The sequence below is a fragment of the Aspergillus wentii genome (assembly GCF_001890725.1).
Source record: "Aspergillus wentii DTO 134E9 unplaced genomic scaffold ASPWEscaffold_5, whole genome shotgun sequence".
Classification (NCBI taxonomy): domain Eukaryota; kingdom Fungi; phylum Ascomycota; class Eurotiomycetes; order Eurotiales; family Aspergillaceae; genus Aspergillus; species Aspergillus wentii.
The window spans coordinates 1029807-1044616 of record NW_024467836.1 but is presented as its reverse complement, the minus strand read 5'-3'; the positions used below and the strand labels follow the sequence as shown (position 1 = coordinate 1044616).

The 14810-nt window shown below is 49.8% G+C and overlaps 8 protein-coding genes across 8 annotated transcripts; 4 read left to right on the top strand and 4 right to left on the bottom strand.

The window, feature by feature from the left end:
• Nucleotides 1-163: 163 nt before the first annotated feature.
• On the bottom strand, nt 164-1423 carry ASPWEDRAFT_112770 (GTPase-activating protein RNA1; the record flags this gene model as incomplete). Its single annotated transcript, XM_040828354.1, has 1 exon — nt 164-1423. The coding sequence occupies one exon, from the start codon at nt 1421-1423 to the stop codon at nt 164-166; it is 1260 nt and encodes a 419-aa protein (XP_040687740.1).
• A 388-nt stretch (nt 1424-1811) lies between these two features.
• On the top strand, nt 1812-2528 carry ASPWEDRAFT_41966 (copper metallochaperone COX17). The gene is made up of 3 exons (XM_040835692.1): nt 1812-1870; nt 1993-2051; nt 2143-2528. The coding sequence occupies exons 1-3, from the start codon at nt 1843-1845 to the stop codon at nt 2281-2283; spliced, it is 228 nt and encodes a 75-aa protein (XP_040687739.1). The 5' UTR covers nt 1812-1842; the 3' UTR covers nt 2284-2528.
• On the bottom strand, nt 2174-4670 carry ASPWEDRAFT_41965 (dolichyl-P-Glc:Man(9)GlcNAc(2)-PP-dolichol alpha-1,3-glucosyltransferase ALG6). Its single transcript, XM_040835691.1, has 3 exons — nt 4303-4670; nt 4081-4243; nt 2174-4024 (listed from the first exon to the last, which is right to left on the bottom strand). The coding sequence occupies exons 1-3, from the start codon at nt 4538-4540 to the stop codon at nt 2641-2643; spliced, it is 1785 nt and encodes a 594-aa protein (XP_040687738.1). The 5' UTR covers nt 4541-4670; the 3' UTR covers nt 2174-2640.
• A 558-nt stretch (nt 4671-5228) lies between these two features.
• ASPWEDRAFT_557445 (uncharacterized protein) lies at nt 5229-6344 on the bottom strand. Its single transcript, XM_040838250.1, has 4 exons — nt 6078-6344; nt 5834-5887; nt 5333-5710; nt 5229-5259 (listed from the first exon to the last, which is right to left on the bottom strand). The coding sequence occupies exons 1-3, from the start codon at nt 6172-6174 to the stop codon at nt 5397-5399; spliced, it is 465 nt and encodes a 154-aa protein (XP_040687737.1). The 5' UTR covers nt 6175-6344; the 3' UTR covers nt 5229-5259; nt 5333-5396.
• A 7-nt stretch (nt 6345-6351) lies between these two features.
• ASPWEDRAFT_114017 (putative nucleolin protein Nsr1) lies at nt 6352-7159 on the top strand (the record flags this gene model as incomplete). The annotated part of the gene is made up of 2 exons (XM_040828456.1): nt 6352-6473; nt 6532-7159. Coding segments are annotated over 2 exons (750 nt in total), but the record flags the coding sequence as incomplete, so codon positions are not given.
• Nucleotides 7160-8003: 844 nt separating this feature from the next.
• Nucleotides 8004-9522, top strand: ASPWEDRAFT_173493 (uncharacterized protein; the record flags this gene model as incomplete). The annotated part of the gene is made up of 2 exons (XM_040831075.1): nt 8004-8151; nt 8297-9522. The coding sequence occupies 2 exons, from the start codon at nt 8004-8006 to the stop codon at nt 9520-9522; spliced, it is 1374 nt and encodes a 457-aa protein (XP_040687735.1).
• A 2247-nt stretch (nt 9523-11769) lies between these two features.
• ASPWEDRAFT_173492 (uncharacterized protein) lies at nt 11770-12085 on the bottom strand (the record flags this gene model as incomplete). Its single annotated transcript, XM_040831074.1, has 2 exons — nt 11770-12006; nt 12056-12085. 2 exons carry the CDS (start codon nt 12083-12085, stop codon nt 11770-11772), a joined length of 267 nt encoding a protein of 88 aa, XP_040687734.1.
• A 1307-nt stretch (nt 12086-13392) lies between these two features.
• Nucleotides 13393-14699, top strand: ASPWEDRAFT_41960 (uncharacterized protein). The gene is made up of 2 exons (XM_040835690.1): nt 13393-13782; nt 13834-14699. The coding sequence occupies exons 1-2, from the start codon at nt 13530-13532 to the stop codon at nt 14514-14516; spliced, it is 936 nt and encodes a 311-aa protein (XP_040687733.1). The 5' UTR covers nt 13393-13529; the 3' UTR covers nt 14517-14699.
• Nucleotides 14700-14810: the final 111 nt, after the last annotated feature.

The following is a 14810-nucleotide window of genomic DNA, read 5'->3' as shown; positions in this document are numbered from 1 at the left end:
AAAGCCAAACTGGACGTATGTCGAATAGCATCAGACACCACCAGGCGAGTAGCTAACAACCTGACCTGCTGTCGCATTGGGTATATGATGAAAAACGGGTGGGGAGGGGGAAACAAGTTCTTCTATGAAAGACAAACAAATCCAAAAGTTTCTCCGATGGGGCCTACAGGCCCGTCTTCTCCAAAGAGGCGGTCAGCTTGTCGACATCGCTGTCTTCCTTCTGGGCGACCTTCTCGTCCTCTGCCTTGATAGTATCCTTGAGAAGCTTGTCCGCCTTGTGCTCATCTTCCTCGGACTCGGCCTCGGACTCGACCTCTTCTTCCTCTTCGCTCTCCTCCTCGAGCTCGTCGAGCTCGTCGACTCCCCACATGTCCTCTGGGTCGTCATCAGTACCGTGCTCCTCTTTGCGCGCTTCCAAGACTTCCTGCAATTCGGTCACGTTGGAATCATCCTCCATGAACTTGTTTCCATTCAGCTCAATGCGGCGGAGGGACTGCAGTGCTGTCTTTGTCGCGTGTAGGAATCCCTTCACACCCTCGGCGGTAATGTCGTTGTACTGAAGACGTAGGGTCTGCAACTTGGGGTTCTTGGCTTCAGCCAGGGCCTTTGCGACCTTAACACCACCACGCGGCGACAGCAGGCAGTCGCCAACACCGAGTTCGAGCAGGGCAGGCCAGCCCGCCAGGACTCCCGCGAGGGCGGTCGATCCCATGATGGTGAAGGTGTTGTCTTGCAGGTCGAGCACCTCAAGAGCGCTGGCGTGACTCAGACCTGCCTTCAACAAGTGCGAAATACCCTCCTGTCGGATTCCGTTCTGCGTCATCTTGACGGATCGAATGCCCTTAGAGTGCGCCTTATAGGCACGTGCCCAGGCTTCCATACTACCGTTCTCCAGACGGTTGCGTCCACAGACGATGCTCTCGAGGAGCGGGACCTCCTTGCCATCCTTGCGAGCTTCTTCCTTGCGCTCCGCCAACTTTGTAAGTGCATCGGCAACGAGGGTACCGGCGGCAGGACCCAGTCCGTTGTTGTTCAAAATCAGATGGCGCAGTGAGATGTGGCGACCGAGGAAGTCGACCAAAGGCGCGGCGAGGTTGAGGCCAAAGGCATTGTCGGAAAGGTTGATGGTGTGGAGGGTCGGGACCTCAAGGAGAGCGTTCAAAAGGGAGGTCAGGGCCTGGGGAATCTCGGACAGCAGACGGGAGGTGAAAATATCAGCGAGTTCAGCGACTTCGAGGTTCTTCTGCGCAGAAAGAACGGGGGCGAGGCGCTCGCAGGCTGGCACACCCAAAGTATTACCACCGAGGCGAATTTCAGTGAAATCGGTGCTCTCAAGAAGAGGCTGAATCTGGGCCTCGATATGCTCTGCGGTGTCGAGCTTGAGGCCCTTGCCTTCGAGAGAAAAGACCTTTGGAGGGGCCATGGCGGGGTAGTTCAGGGGGGCACAGATTAGAGGCAATTGAGGAAAATGTGAAGGGAGGAAGGTAAATTCAAAGAATATCAGGATACAGTATCGCAAAAGTAACCCAAATCAAAATCTCAATACGAGATCAAAGGAAAACGACAAGGAGTGTGGTGGATTCAATTCGAATATCAGGACCGTGGAGGGGAAGAGAAAAAACCGCCATCAACGATAAAACATCAACAAAGGGAAAATCGCCGATCGCCGCTGCGGGAGGTGGCAGCGACCACTCGCGCAGCTTATCTCTGGCGCATCACGACATTAATCAGCATTGCCCATATTTCTCTTCCGACGAATTCCTGGCTATCTCCAGCTTGATTATCCCAGCATCTATTAAATTGCATATTGCTGCTATTCTGTTTCATTTTTCTTATATCAAAATGTCGTGGCTATTCGGTTCCTCCAGCGGTAAGTGATTGATTCCCTTCCATACATTTGTCCGGACTTCCGCATCTATCCCCGGCCGATACTGCATCGAATCAACAGAACATTGGAGAAATAGAAATGCTAACGATTCCTCATGGAAATAGGCGAAAAGGCTCCCGAGCCCGCAGCACCTGCCCAAGCATCGCAAACTGAGAAGCCCAAGGTAGGTTCGACTTGAACACCGAATATTCTTGCCGACGAACAAGGCACTACAATTACAAAAGAACAATCATGGTTAACGCGAATTTTAATAGCCCTGCTGCGTTTGCAAGCCCGAAAAGACCGCCCGCGATGACTGTATGCTCTTTTCGAAATCCGATGACCCGACAGTTGAGTGCAAGTCGACGATCGAGCAATACAAGACCTGCATGGCCGGGTTTGGCTTCAAGGTTTGAATAACTTGTCAATATAACCGATATTGACGTCGATGGTCGATACATTTGTAATATCCGACGGGTGTTAGGGCATGGGCACCACTGTTATACTGTATATTAGCATCCATCTGTTGGAGTTACTGGTCTTAATGTAAATCATGAACGTGTCTGGAGGACTTAGGTATAGACAGGTGTACTAATAGCAAGAACCTCTCATCCCTTCCAAAAACGAGGGATACGGCATGAAACCAATTATATGAATGGCATTGAAATGATGTTCACGAAATAAAGTAGATACTAGAATGAAAGATGGGTATCAGTTCAAGAAATAGCCAATGGCCTATTTAATTTGCGCCCCAGATGCTCTTCGATGCACCATCACTGTTTCCTTTTCCGGCTATCCTCTTCAGCCGCCCGGCAATCGATTTTTCGGCATTGCGTGATCAACCTCCACAAGCACCACAAATAAGCAACACCAAACCCTCCTGCTCCAACTAGCACATTCAAAACCACCCACAGGTCGGGCTTTCCAGCAGGGGGAGGAACAAAGGCTTCCACAACGTGCCATCCTATCATGACAATGTAGAAGGCAAAATGGAGAAGCTTCGTCAAGATATGAGGCTCAAATCCTGCACTCGATTCCTCCGACTCGACTCGGCTCCGGTAGGTCTCGAAAGACGTTGGGGGGAGACCCATCAAATATGCCCAGAGTAATGTCACGACGAAGTACGGAACTCGGAGCTCCTCGCGCTTCAAAAGAGGGAACATTGTCCACGATCCGAGCAAATTAACCCATCCTACCCAGGCCCTAGTCTCTTTGCTCAGTCCGCCATCGCCCGCGAGAAGCAGAGTCATGGGGAGCAAGGGAAGCAAGACACTTTTCTCATGAACCTGGAACGAGAATAGGAAGAAACCCCAAGCTGTAGTGGACAAAGCTGGAAGAAGAAGAGATGCGCGTGGATGGCGGAAGATGATGGCACAGGGCAACAAAATTGAGGCCAAGGTGGCGCCGAGTGATACCCGCTGGAGAAGGCTCGAGTCGAAGCGATGGAGCTTGTAGAACGTGTGAATAGCGCACCAGGCATTGGCCACCTTGTCTTCGAACAGGCCACGAGCGAAGGGAAACACTCGATGAATGATCTGCATTAGCTGAAACAATGGTGCATAAAATAGAGAGCTCTTGTCTATTTTCATGGGGAGTGCTTGCAATAGAGGAGGCTCATCAACAGAGGCAAGAATGCTTCGAGCTTCAGCGCTGGATGCACCAATGATGAGGGGTGCAAAAAGCACCGCAAATGCAACAATCGTGATGAGGGAGATGCATAAGAGACGCAGGATCCGCACTCTGGGGAAAATGCAGACACCCAGAAGGAAAGCAAACATGACTGGTGCATAGTAGAGCGCCATCTGTTTGAATCCTAGGGCAGCCACAAAGAAGATACATGCCCAAAGAATGCGTCCGGCCAGGATAGCATCCAAGCTCGCAACCACGAGACCCAGCATCACAGTATTATATTGGAAGTGACCGTGGTCGATGAGAAGGGTGGCGGGCTGCATGAGAACCGCAACGAGGGCGATCGAGCAAGACCACACGTGGACATCTTGCATCCTGGTGTATCGGCGAAGGAAAGTGACAACCGCAGGAATGTAGATAAGATACTCGGAGACGACAACTGTCGCACGCATGAACACCTTCAAATGAGGGTCTTCGATACCGCGGGATGCGTCCAAGGCAAACCATGCAGGGTCAAACAAGGAACCACTACCAGCTATTAGTAAAGAGGCCCTCGGGAGACATAATGCCAGATTATAACATACATCTTGCCCAAAAACCAACTATGATATGCGGTCAATGGCGGATAGTCGAGGCCCCAGTATTGCAAGTCGTATGTATACCACTTCGACATGGGCAGGTGATTCGTGATTTCCATCCAGTGTCTTTGCGCCTCATAATCACCATGCATCGGGGGTACTTGGAAACCTGAAAAAACAATGAGTAACTTTGATTCATCTCCATATGACTGAGGTCCTTGTTCCTACCAGAATATCCCCATAGACCAACAGCCCAACGAAACAGGCCCACGGTCATCAGAATTAAAGGCAGAATGAGCCATTGAGAGACGCCTGCTCGAGCAGCCCATAAGAAAGAAACCAATGGAAATGCAGGCGACGATTTGCCGTTTCCAGTATCCAGTATGAGGTTATTGTTTGAGCCGGGGGATGCGGCGTACTTTCTCTTTCTCCGCGGGCGATGGGACGAGGGCGTTGGAGGGGGCATTTCGAAAGATGCAGAAAGAAAAACGTCAATTGAATTCCATCAGTGTTAAAGAAAAAGAAACGATATGTAGTATATCAGACACCTCTGGATCCAAGGGGTGCGGACAGAGTGTCGTGAAGCTCTGGTGAACCGTCGGAGGATTGCCCATGAAAGTGGTCGGTACGGCGGAGTGACATCCATCTCCAGCCAATTGCGGCGGCAGGGAAAGTATCCACAATGTACCCACAAGGTGCCTCAACTAGAGCCGATATAGCAGGCGGTGTCATAGATTTTTTGCCAGCCTTCGAACTTTTTTTTTTCTCTTCCTTATCAAAGCTCCCCCAGCTCGAGTTTTTTTTTTTTTCTTCTCTCCTTCTTCCTCTCACCCCTGTTTACCCTTACATCTTTTTTCTATCTATCACATTCTATCTTCTTCATTTGGATATACTCCAGTGAAAAGATAATCATAACAGAAGTCTTTCTGATCCCTAATAGACTCACTAACCAGCGTGGGCCGTACTTTGCAAAGTACACTTCAACAGACAATCCTGTGGGCTTATTACTCTGAGGGCTGTGGGCTGTGGCATACTGCAATCTATTCCTCGTGGGTTTCATATTAGACTTTCGTGTATTTACCGATCGTCTCTGTGGGCTTGAACACTGTCGTTGTGGGTTACTTGTGGGTATTCGTGCTAAATCTCTTCAATTGAGATTTACGTCCAGCTGTGATTGAATCACTCCTGGCAATTTGAAATCAGTTGGCTTTCTTCTATTTCAAATCGGGTGTTTGTGGGATCGAAGGCTCTGCCGCACATATCTTTCACGTCACAAAAACTTAATTAGTATGTGCACATGTCACATCCTCTTTGAACCATCTCTAACGCAGCTTGTTTTCTAGTTCAAAATGTCGAAGACTAAGGTTACTACCAAGGCTACCAAGGGTGCCGAGAAGACCCTGAACAAGGTTAAGGATTCTGGTGTCACCAAGGCATCTGCTTCCAAGTCCAAGAGCAAGCAGATTGCTAAGGACCTCGCTGCCAAGGAGGAGAAGTCCAAGAGCAAGAAGAAGAAGGCTCCTACCCCTAGCAGCTCCGAGTCCGAGTCTGACAGCGACGAGGAGATGGACTCCAGCTCCTCTAGCAGTGAGAGCGAGGACGAGAAGCCTGCTAAGAAGGAGACCAAGAAGGACAACAAGAAGGAGGCCAAGAAGGCCGAGTCTTCTTCCGAGTCCGAGTCTGAGTCTTCTGACTCTGACAGCGATGAGGACATGAAGGACGCCTCTAGCAGCAGCGAGAGTGAGGATGAGAAGCCTGCTAAGAAGGAGACCAAGAAGGACAACAAGAAGGAGGCCAAGAAGGCCGAGTCTTCCTCCGAGTCCGAGTCTGAGTCGGAGTCTTCCGAGTCTGAGGATGAGAAGCCCGCTAAGAAGGACAACAAGAAGGCCGAGTCCTCTTCCGATTCTGAGTCTGAGTCTTCTGACTCTGACTCCGAGTCCTCTGACGAGAAGGAGGCCCCCAAGAAGGCCGCCAAGGAGTCTAGCGACAGCTCTGACTCTGACTCCGACTCTGACTCTGACAGCGAGGAGGCCCCCAAGGAGAAGAAGGCTGAGAAGGTATGTGTTGCGTAATGGTTCTCGAAAGCTTTGTCACTAACATTATCAGGAATCTTCTGACTCTGACAGCTCTGACTCTGAGTCTGGATCCGACTCCGACTCCGACTCCGACTCTGAGGAGAGCGAGAAGCCCTCCAAGAAGCGCAAGGCTGAGGAGGAGACTACCTCCACCCCCAAGAAGTCGAAGACCGATGAGCCCGCTGACACTGGAGCCACCAACCTTTTCGTTGGCAACCTTTCCTGGAACGTTGACGAGGAGTGGCTCCGCAGCGAGTTCGAGAGCTTCGGTGAATTGGCTGGTGCTCGCATTGTGACTGAGCGTGACTCTGGTCGCTCTCGTGGGTAAGTTGCAACAAATTCATGTTTATGTCTGAAGAAAAATACTAATTGCCTCTCGTAGATTCGGCTACGTCGAGTTCACCAACAGCGCCGATGCTGCCAAGGCCTACGCCGAGAAGAAGGACACTGAGCTCGATGGCCGCAAGATCAACCTTGATTACGCCAGCGGTCGCCCATCCAACAACGCTGCTGGTGGCCAGGACCGCGCCCAGGCTCGTGCCCGTTCTTTCGGTGACCAGGCCAGCCCTGAGAGTGACACTTTGTTCGTCGGCAACATCCCCTTCAGCGCCAACGAGGACTCTCTGTCCGAGGTCTTCGGTGAGAAGGGTAGCATCTTGGGCATCCGTCTGCCTACCGACCCCGAGTCGGGCCGCCCCAAGGGTTTCGGATACGTGCAGTTCTCGTCTGTTGATGAGGCCCGCCAGGCCTACAACGACCTGAACGGCGTCGACATTGACGGTCGCGCTGTCCGCCTGGACTTCAGCACTCCTCGCCAGAACAACGGCGGCGGTGGTGGTGGCTTCGGCGGTCGTGGTGGTGGCCGTGGTGGTCGCGGAGGTGGTGACCGTGGACGCGGTGGTGGCCGTGGCCGTGGCGGCTTTGGCGGACGCGGCGGCGGTGCCGGAGGCCCTCCCAACCGTGCTCGTGGTGGAATCCCCGAGTACAAGGGCACCAAGATCTCCTTCTAAAAAAGTGTTCTGCATGGGTAAACAGCTGGCGTTTGCATGATTTATGTGTAACTCTTATGGGATTCCCCTATTAGTCCTTAAAAGTTGTGTATTTGGTTATGTGTTGATACGAATTGACAGATAGATCCATCTAATCCATGGATATAATATGAGTTTTTATTCTCTTCTACTGATCTCCTTTCTGATAATCTGGTGGCATACGAAGTCTTGGTTGTTCCCCGCACTGTGGCTTTGGTCTTGGCGCCTCACCTTTGCTCATGATTCAACACTTGCAACCTGGAAAGAATATTGGTCACTGTTTCATTAAGATATGCTAGACTGTTTTATTTTCTCTTTGTTTCTGTTCTCTTGACTTCCCTCCCCCATTTATATACTGTTCCTGTCCTGTGCCTGTCGTTGTCGTGTGCCACATTCCCCAAGTCACCTGTTCCGTGTCCGGTGATCTTCGCATCCGCTGATGACTTCAACGTCCAACCTCGTTTTTCTTCTTCCTCTTTCCCCAGGCAGCCGCAAGCAGACGATGAGCTCTCGTCCAGAGAACCAGACTTTCTTCGGCTCATCTTGACGTCGTTCATCGTCCTTCTTTTTGCTACTGTTGATAAGATTCATCCAGTCTGTGCTATCCGTGGTTCTCTTCCCCACGAACCCCCACCACCATCTCACTGCGTTGTCGATCTCCCTTGACCGCTTCACACCGGAATCGCTGCCTCCCTTTGCTGTCCACCGGGTGGTCTGATCCATCACCCCTCCTGCCCCTCCCAGTCTGATTTATCTATTTCTCCCTTGGGCGCCTTTTGGATACATCTTCTCGACACCTCTCGCCCCCCCTGATATTCAGCTAGCCATGCAACCAAATCACTACGACCTTTTGGGTCAGGCGCGAGATGAGCCTCGTAGTGCCGGCCGGATGACGCGCGATGCCCATCAGCCGCCTCGAGAGCGTCCACTGCAGTCACGATCCTCATCGGGTGTCGCGCCCACGAGATCAGAGGGTATGTTATCCATCACTAAGAGCCAAATCCCTTTTCTTTCTAGCACTTCGCATTTTCCTGCAGATCCAACATGCATGCAATTTCACTCTCATCTAGATATGAACCTTGTTTTCAGACAACATGTACTCACTTCGGTATTATATAGATTCGTGGATCGAGGTCTCATCCCAACCGTCCTCTTCGTCCGTATCTTCCACAAGCAACGATGATATTATCACTACTGGCCTTCGGGTGGAGTCCAGCTCCTACCAACAACGTAATCGGCGACGTCGTCTGCAACGTCTTACTGCCTCCACTACTGCACAGGTTGATTATTCGTCTCGGGATACCAGTAGCAGTCAGGATGAATACGAGGAGAGTGAGAGCGAGTCAGACCGGGTCCTCAGTAGCTCAAACGAAGAAATGACCCGCCAACCGTTAAGGGGGCCACTACTGTCTCAGACACCTCCTATATCGGACGCTGCCTCGAGCGATGAGGATGACAGCTCCACTGCTCTGGGGATGCGTATCAGTTCGTCTCCTTTTGTGCCGCAGCCAAATGTCTTTTCGCACCCACCTGTGTCGCAAGATCCATCGTGGACGAGGGCGACTGAGACACCCCGCTCTGAACCTAGTGTGGTATCCAACTCTAGTCGTCAAACGGCGATCAGACGCAACTCTCAAGCTAGTATACGTTCGACACGGAGGCAACAACCAAATCAGCAGCACAGCCCGTACAACATGATTTCTCCATCCCATCATGCCGACCATGATGCGGCCCTTCGTGCCAGTCTCTCCACTCTCCTGTCTTGTGCAGCTGCTGCGCGGGGTCTACCTAAGCAAGAAACACGACCCTCGCCAGCTGGGCCATCCAGGGGGCAACCGCCTTCCTCATTCCGATTAGTTTCCGAGTCCGTAGCTATGGGAGAAGAGAGCGGAGAGGAGAGCCCATCGGCTGCAGAGGCCAATGCGCCCACAGAGCCGCAGCGGTCAAGGAAACATCCTCAGCCTGCCTATCCGCCACACATGGCGCCTTCATCAAAGACCAAACGTCGATCGAGTCCATCCAAAGATCGTAGCGCAGCATCCAAGAAGGGCCGTCGAGTCAGTATGAGTGATTCGGCAGCAGCAGCGAGTCCGACCATCATGACCTGGGTGATCAGTGCAGGGGTTGTGGTCATATTCTCCGCTATCAGCTTTTCGGCGGGGTACATGCTGGGGCGAGAGGTGGGAAGAACCGAGATGGGGACGGGTATGGGGATGGTAGGCAATGGGGCAGGGGGAATTTCCGATGGCCGTGCGTCAGCAGCGTGTGGACAGGAGGCTGTCAAAGGCAGTCTGAAGCGACTACGCTGGGGGTCTGCAGCATCGGCATCTGGAATCATCGCCTGAGCAAGGCGCTTCATACTTTGTTTCTGTATTGCGAAGGTGTTCGGGGTTTGGATTTCTTTCTGATGATGACTACGAAATCATGGATATGACTGGGAATATTGATCTGGGGGTTGAATTTACGGGAAATATAAGGCGTGAGATCAAGATGGGGAGGGCTAATCATGACGTTTTTTATTCTGCGGGAATTCCCTTTGTCGATAATCAAAAGGAGTAGTTGGTTTAATTAAGGCTCTTATTATCCACGAATCATTCGATGTATCTGAGCGTTGGCTGGCTGAATCAGCCCCTTTTCTATTGTGAAATGCAACTGAATAGGCAATTTATGAGTAATGCAATGGTGAAAGTGAAGCTATCTGCAGAAGTATATATTGAATATTATATCATATATCCAGTTTAAGGAATAATATGCAAGTGTTAAATGTTCAGATAATTAATTCCCTGTTTTTTTTTTCTTCCTGAGAAAGACTGCAAGTGATGAATGATTATTAGGTTGGTCCCTTGGACCCGTGCCAAAATGCAGCAGTTCATCATATCTCCTGAGTCCTGAGGTTATTTGGAATATCCTATCTATGGCGTCATCAGTCAACAAACCCAACTACAATAGTATAGAAGAAACTGAATAAATAATCATAATCCTAATCATGATAATAGCAAACCCTATAATATCCCTAATAATAACCAGAGTATTCTACAATCCCTCTCAGCGGGGTATACAGAAACTAGGGTTTAGCAGATTTAAAATCATCGCATGCATCGACAAATCACAACACGCATTACAAATAGCCGTGGATCCTCTATTTTATTTTAATATATTTTAATTGCTTTTTATGCCCTAAACAATCTTTCATAGTCAGTAGTGACTTGCTCAATCCTAGGCTATGCTATGGAGCTACTCTCGTCCTGATGAATGCCTCGTCCACGATAGCATTGGTTTCCGTCCAAGTTGGCTATCGGTTTCGGCGGCACATGCGCGCCAAATAGATAAATACAGATCAGAAAAAATCTACATCATATTAACGGCGTATACAGATCTATTCTATCTACGCTATGTGTCTTATGGAGAATGGAGTAGTGTGCGTTGTGTAGTGCGTAAACTCGTGAGATTAGGATTGTCGCTGTACATGCATAGACATGCATACATAGTAACAATTTTTTTTTACCCCACCATATCATATCGATGTCTTACTTTCTTACTTACTGTCTCAGTTTTACTGTCAAGTCTACAATAGACCTCCTAATTGCCTAGTCTACTAACTAACCAACCTACGCAGATAACTACGCACCTGAAGTTTGATCGCCACTAGTTTCAGTCCTCGGTAGTCGAACGCATCGACATACTATTTCTGGTTTCTTGTACAACCCTACACAAACACACAGACGCAAAACCCTAATCCAAATCCCAGAAGTCTAAATCCAGGATTTACACAGTCTAGTCTAGCACTGGTTGTTAGCACTGGTTTTTAGAATGATTCCAGTCCAGCGGGGTGGGATGTGATCATCAAGTGTGTGACTATTGGTGTAAACCTGCATTGAACCGGTGCAGGTGATTATGATACAGAATGCGGGGTGAAGGATTGACGGTTGAGAGATCAGAAAAAAGAAATTAAAAAGGAAGAAAAAAAAAAAAAAAAAAAAAAAGCAAAGGCGACGAGGGAATTAAAAATGAAATCGGGATTCGAAATTCAGGAACAGGAAGAGAATGAAGAAGGAAGAAGGAAGGAAGATAGGATTGCATGAGATATCATATGTATGTCTATAGGGGAAATTGAAATTGGGTTACTGCCGTCGTTCACGAGGCTTTACCACAACGAGGGATTTTCATAGAGTTAGACAGGAGGTTTGTGCGTGATAATAATTTGATCTTGATGACGATGATGATGATGAAGATGATGACGATTTGATATTGTCTCATTATATACTCAGTAATTGTATGCTATGTCCAATATGCCCATGTAGTATCAACGCCTCGCTAAGCACAGAAAAAGAAAGGAAAAGCCCAAGGAGAGACTGAGAAATGCTCCGAAATCGACAAAAGAAATGGTGGTCAGGGTATCCCGCTATGTATGCTATGACGCTAGACAAAAAAAGAAAAGAAAGAATGATGTGACAGCGAAGGAATGTTCATGGAAGAGAATTGATTCGTCTTCTCATATCGTCTCGGCCGAGGAATCGCCTGATTCTCGAAACAACGCGACAAATAGTGGAATCTGTTCGCCGGATTAGTCAAGGCAGTGCAAATCACATTCATCAGTACTCACCACTGTGTCGGCGACCGGTCATTGGTCGAGAGTAGTCCTCGCCTGGAGGCTGGGTGGTATAGGCATCTGCCCAGTAGCCGGTATCTTGATATCCGGTAAAGTAGCCGGCATTTGCATCGGATCGTATTTGGAGAGCAGCGACATGTGGATAGAGTGTTCGCAATGGACTGATGACTTCTTCTGAAGGTGTTCGTCGTTTAAGATCGAAGCTTTGACTTTGGCTGGTCTAAGGAAGTCAGTGGCTATCGCACAGAGTATTCGCATGATGAACATACATAAGGCTCGTAGTTGGTGAGATAACCCATGATGAAAGAGTAGAACTTGTAGTGGAAGATTAACGCCAGTCAACTTTGAAGGATGAAACTTTAGATTGCCGATTCAAAGCCAGGATCTCAAAAGGATTTATATCATCAGATCAGACAGAGTAAGCATGGTGGACAGTCAGCCACCCGTCGCTGACAAGGGGCGGGGAAAATCCACCCGATGTCATGGAGCCCTTGATTTGCATTGTTTTAATTTGATTATTTCTTTTTCTTTGCTGAGTTGGATTGCTTGCTTTACTTTTCTTTGCTTTTTCCCTTTTTTCTTTTTTCTTTTTTTTGGCGCGTCTGATGAGATGAAGCTAAAATGCTAGCTAAAGCCCACAAGGTGATTTGACAGAGCCCATGATCTCATGGCAAGGACGAACTAGTAGCTTAGCGGCCGTCCGATCAGGGAAGAAATTGGCAGTGCCTGAGAGAGTGTCAAACTAGACGGCGGAGTCAGAGTCAGTCAGACAAGCCAGTCCAAGCGTCGATCCGAGCCAGACACGCTCACTGACCACTCAGGGAGACTAGCAATCCCATTATGTCCTGATAATATGATTTACACTCCAGTAGTGTGGTATGACTGATCAGATTGCTTTCGATCTGCTGCCGGGGTGCCCGATCGGCATTCTGTGAGGCTCTCCCTTGCGTGGGAATTGTGAGTTGTAACGCTTCGATCGTCTAGACTGGCAGTGTTCTTGCCGCATCACGTTTCACCGTTCCTGAATGACAATAATGCAGTAGGTTGGACTATGAGTTTGCTCTGTGATACCATGAGTAAGAGTTCCACTGCTTCCCCTCATGATGCCTCCTCACTCCTGGATCATCTGGATTATTCGGGAGGGGGGTAAAGAAACTCACGCCTATTACCAATGCTGCGGGGTTGGGGCAGAGTCCGAGCCAAACTATTGACGATCGATCGCGAGAAACCAGGTTCAGGACCAGGTTCAGGACCAGGAGAGAGCACTGATGGATCAACTAGGCGGCTAGTAGGTGGCCCAGGGTGCTAAGGCTTCCAAATTGCTTCATGTGGGAAGGGAATTAATGGAATTATGGCTGCTGGTTCCTGGTTCCTGGGAATTGCAGACGATCGGCCGAAAGGGGAAACACGCACAGGCTGAGTCAGCGGTCAGGTGCAGTGGGCCTCAGGCAGCGCAAAACACAGCCACACAGACAACCTGTTTTGGGAAAGGTCAGGAGACACGAGCCACGTAGTGCCAGCAACTATGGCGCAGTAGTTTGCAGTGGCTTGCCTAAGATCTGTGGCTTGACGCTCCTTGTGGCTAGTTTCGTCTGTCTCCGAGCCATTTGGAAATAGCTTCATTCGCATTGCTCCACCACCGCGTCGACCTGGGAGCGAGGGACAGTTCTCGAACCATGGATGAGCCGGCTTTGATCTTCTTGCTCGGTCCTTTTGGGCATCACACCGACTTTGTCGTTCGGAATGGCCGTCATCCCCATGGCTGGGGCTTCTATAAGGCTGGCCTTCCTCCCTGATTTTTCAGGTCTATCCATCCATCTCAATCCATCAAAACCACTACACAATTACTACTCCCTACATCCTATATTATTTGAATACCATACATGTCGAACAATGCCACTGAACGTGCAAGCTTCCGAAGAAGGGTGCTGGGAAAGCTCGCCGTGTATGGAAATGCACGATCCCTGCTCTCTCGAACCTCTCGTTCATCCTCCAAGTAAGACTCCATCCTCGTTCACAAAGACCTTCTCTGAGACATTCTGTATAGAATTCATGGGACGGGAAGCTGAACACACCGGTAGACCCGAGAACCATTTTCCCCAGAGTGTCTCTGCCAATGAGTTTCCCTCTGGCTGGCAATTAAGCACCAACCAGGGCGTCACTACTCCCCCAATGGACGGGACGGAGTTTGTCAACGTCGACTTGAACGCATGGTACCCTCACTACACGGCTTGTCTGCAACATTTCCTCGACCATGCCCAGCATTCCGCCCCGGTCCAGGCAGTGGCCGCCTTTATCAACATCCGACTGCCATACCAGCGGCCCACCGATCCAGTCTGGCGGTTTTCTGGCGCGCAGCCAGTCGATTCAACCTCCGTGATAGGCGCCGCCCCTACATCATCGGCATATGTGTCACTGCGGCCTTATCTGCGACGGTTAATCGTGACAGGCCAGGACACGCCAACGGTCCTGCATGCGTTCTTTGGCGGTGATTGGGTAACGGGTATCGGATGCATCTGCAAGCAGGAGCGGGTGAACTACTTGTTTACAGCCAAGAGTAGCGGATGGGCAGCGACCAAGTCGACCTATGACATTCTCCCAGACCAACAGACACCGTGTCTACGACCACTACGGGAGCCGAGTGAAGAAGAACTACGATCAGCGGAAACACGATGGAGCGAATGGTTAGCGATGGAGGACTGGATGGTCGGACCGCGGAGTCCGTGGTAAATTGGGAATTACGACTGCGATGCGACATGATCATGAGTCACTCATTTGATTTTTCTTTTGTAAAAGCTATCTAATTCTATTACACGCTTTCCTACACTTTGAATAAAAATTTTCACTGGAAAAATCTTCCTGCAGAACAGTTAAAACCGGGTAAGGCTGATCTAAAAGCGGACACGGAATGATATCAATAGAGCAAATAGTTCATAGCGTGGGCTGCACCGCCACACGGAGACTCCGAGTCCGAGACGGATTTAGCTCGCATACAGGCTAGGCTGGGTGGAGCAGCTGCAGTGT

Coding starts and splice junctions, on each gene's coding strand:
- ASPWEDRAFT_41960 (XM_040835690.1), top strand. CDS start 13,530: ATGGCCGTCATCCCCATGGCTGGGGCTTCTATAAGGCTGGCCTTCCTC. Junction 13,783..13,833: donor ACCTCTCGTTCATCCTCCAA/GTAAGACTCCAT, acceptor CATTCTGTATAG/AATTCATGGGACGGGAAGCT.
- ASPWEDRAFT_41966 (XM_040835692.1), top strand. CDS start 1,843: ATGTCGTGGCTATTCGGTTCCTCCAGCG. Junction 1,871..1,992: donor GCTATTCGGTTCCTCCAGCG/GTAAGTGATTGA, acceptor TCATGGAAATAG/GCGAAAAGGCTCCCGAGCCC. Junction 2,052..2,142: donor CGCAAACTGAGAAGCCCAAG/GTAGGTTCGACT, acceptor GAATTTTAATAG/CCCTGCTGCGTTTGCAAGCC.
- ASPWEDRAFT_557445 (XM_040838250.1), bottom strand. CDS start 6,174: ATGTTAGTGACAAAGCTTTCGAGAACCATTACGCAACACATACCTTCT. Junction 5,888..6,077: donor CTGTCAGAGTCAGAGTCGGA/GTCAGAGTCAGA, acceptor TCGGACTCGGAG/GAAGACTCGGCCTTCTTGGC. Junction 5,711..5,833: donor CCTTCTTGGTCTCCTTCTTA/GCAGGCTTCTCA, acceptor GCCTCCTTCTTG/TTGTCCTTCTTGGTCTCCTT.
- ASPWEDRAFT_41965 (XM_040835691.1), bottom strand. CDS start 4,540: ATGCCCCCTCCAACGCCCTCGTCCCATCGCCCGCGGAGAAAGAGAAAG. Junction 4,244..4,302: donor TGGTCTATGGGGATATTCTG/GTAGGAACAAGG, acceptor TTGTTTTTTCAG/GTTTCCAAGTACCCCCGATG. Junction 4,025..4,080: donor AGTTGGTTTTTGGGCAAGAT/GTATGTTATAAT, acceptor AATAGCTGGTAG/TGGTTCCTTGTTTGACCCTG.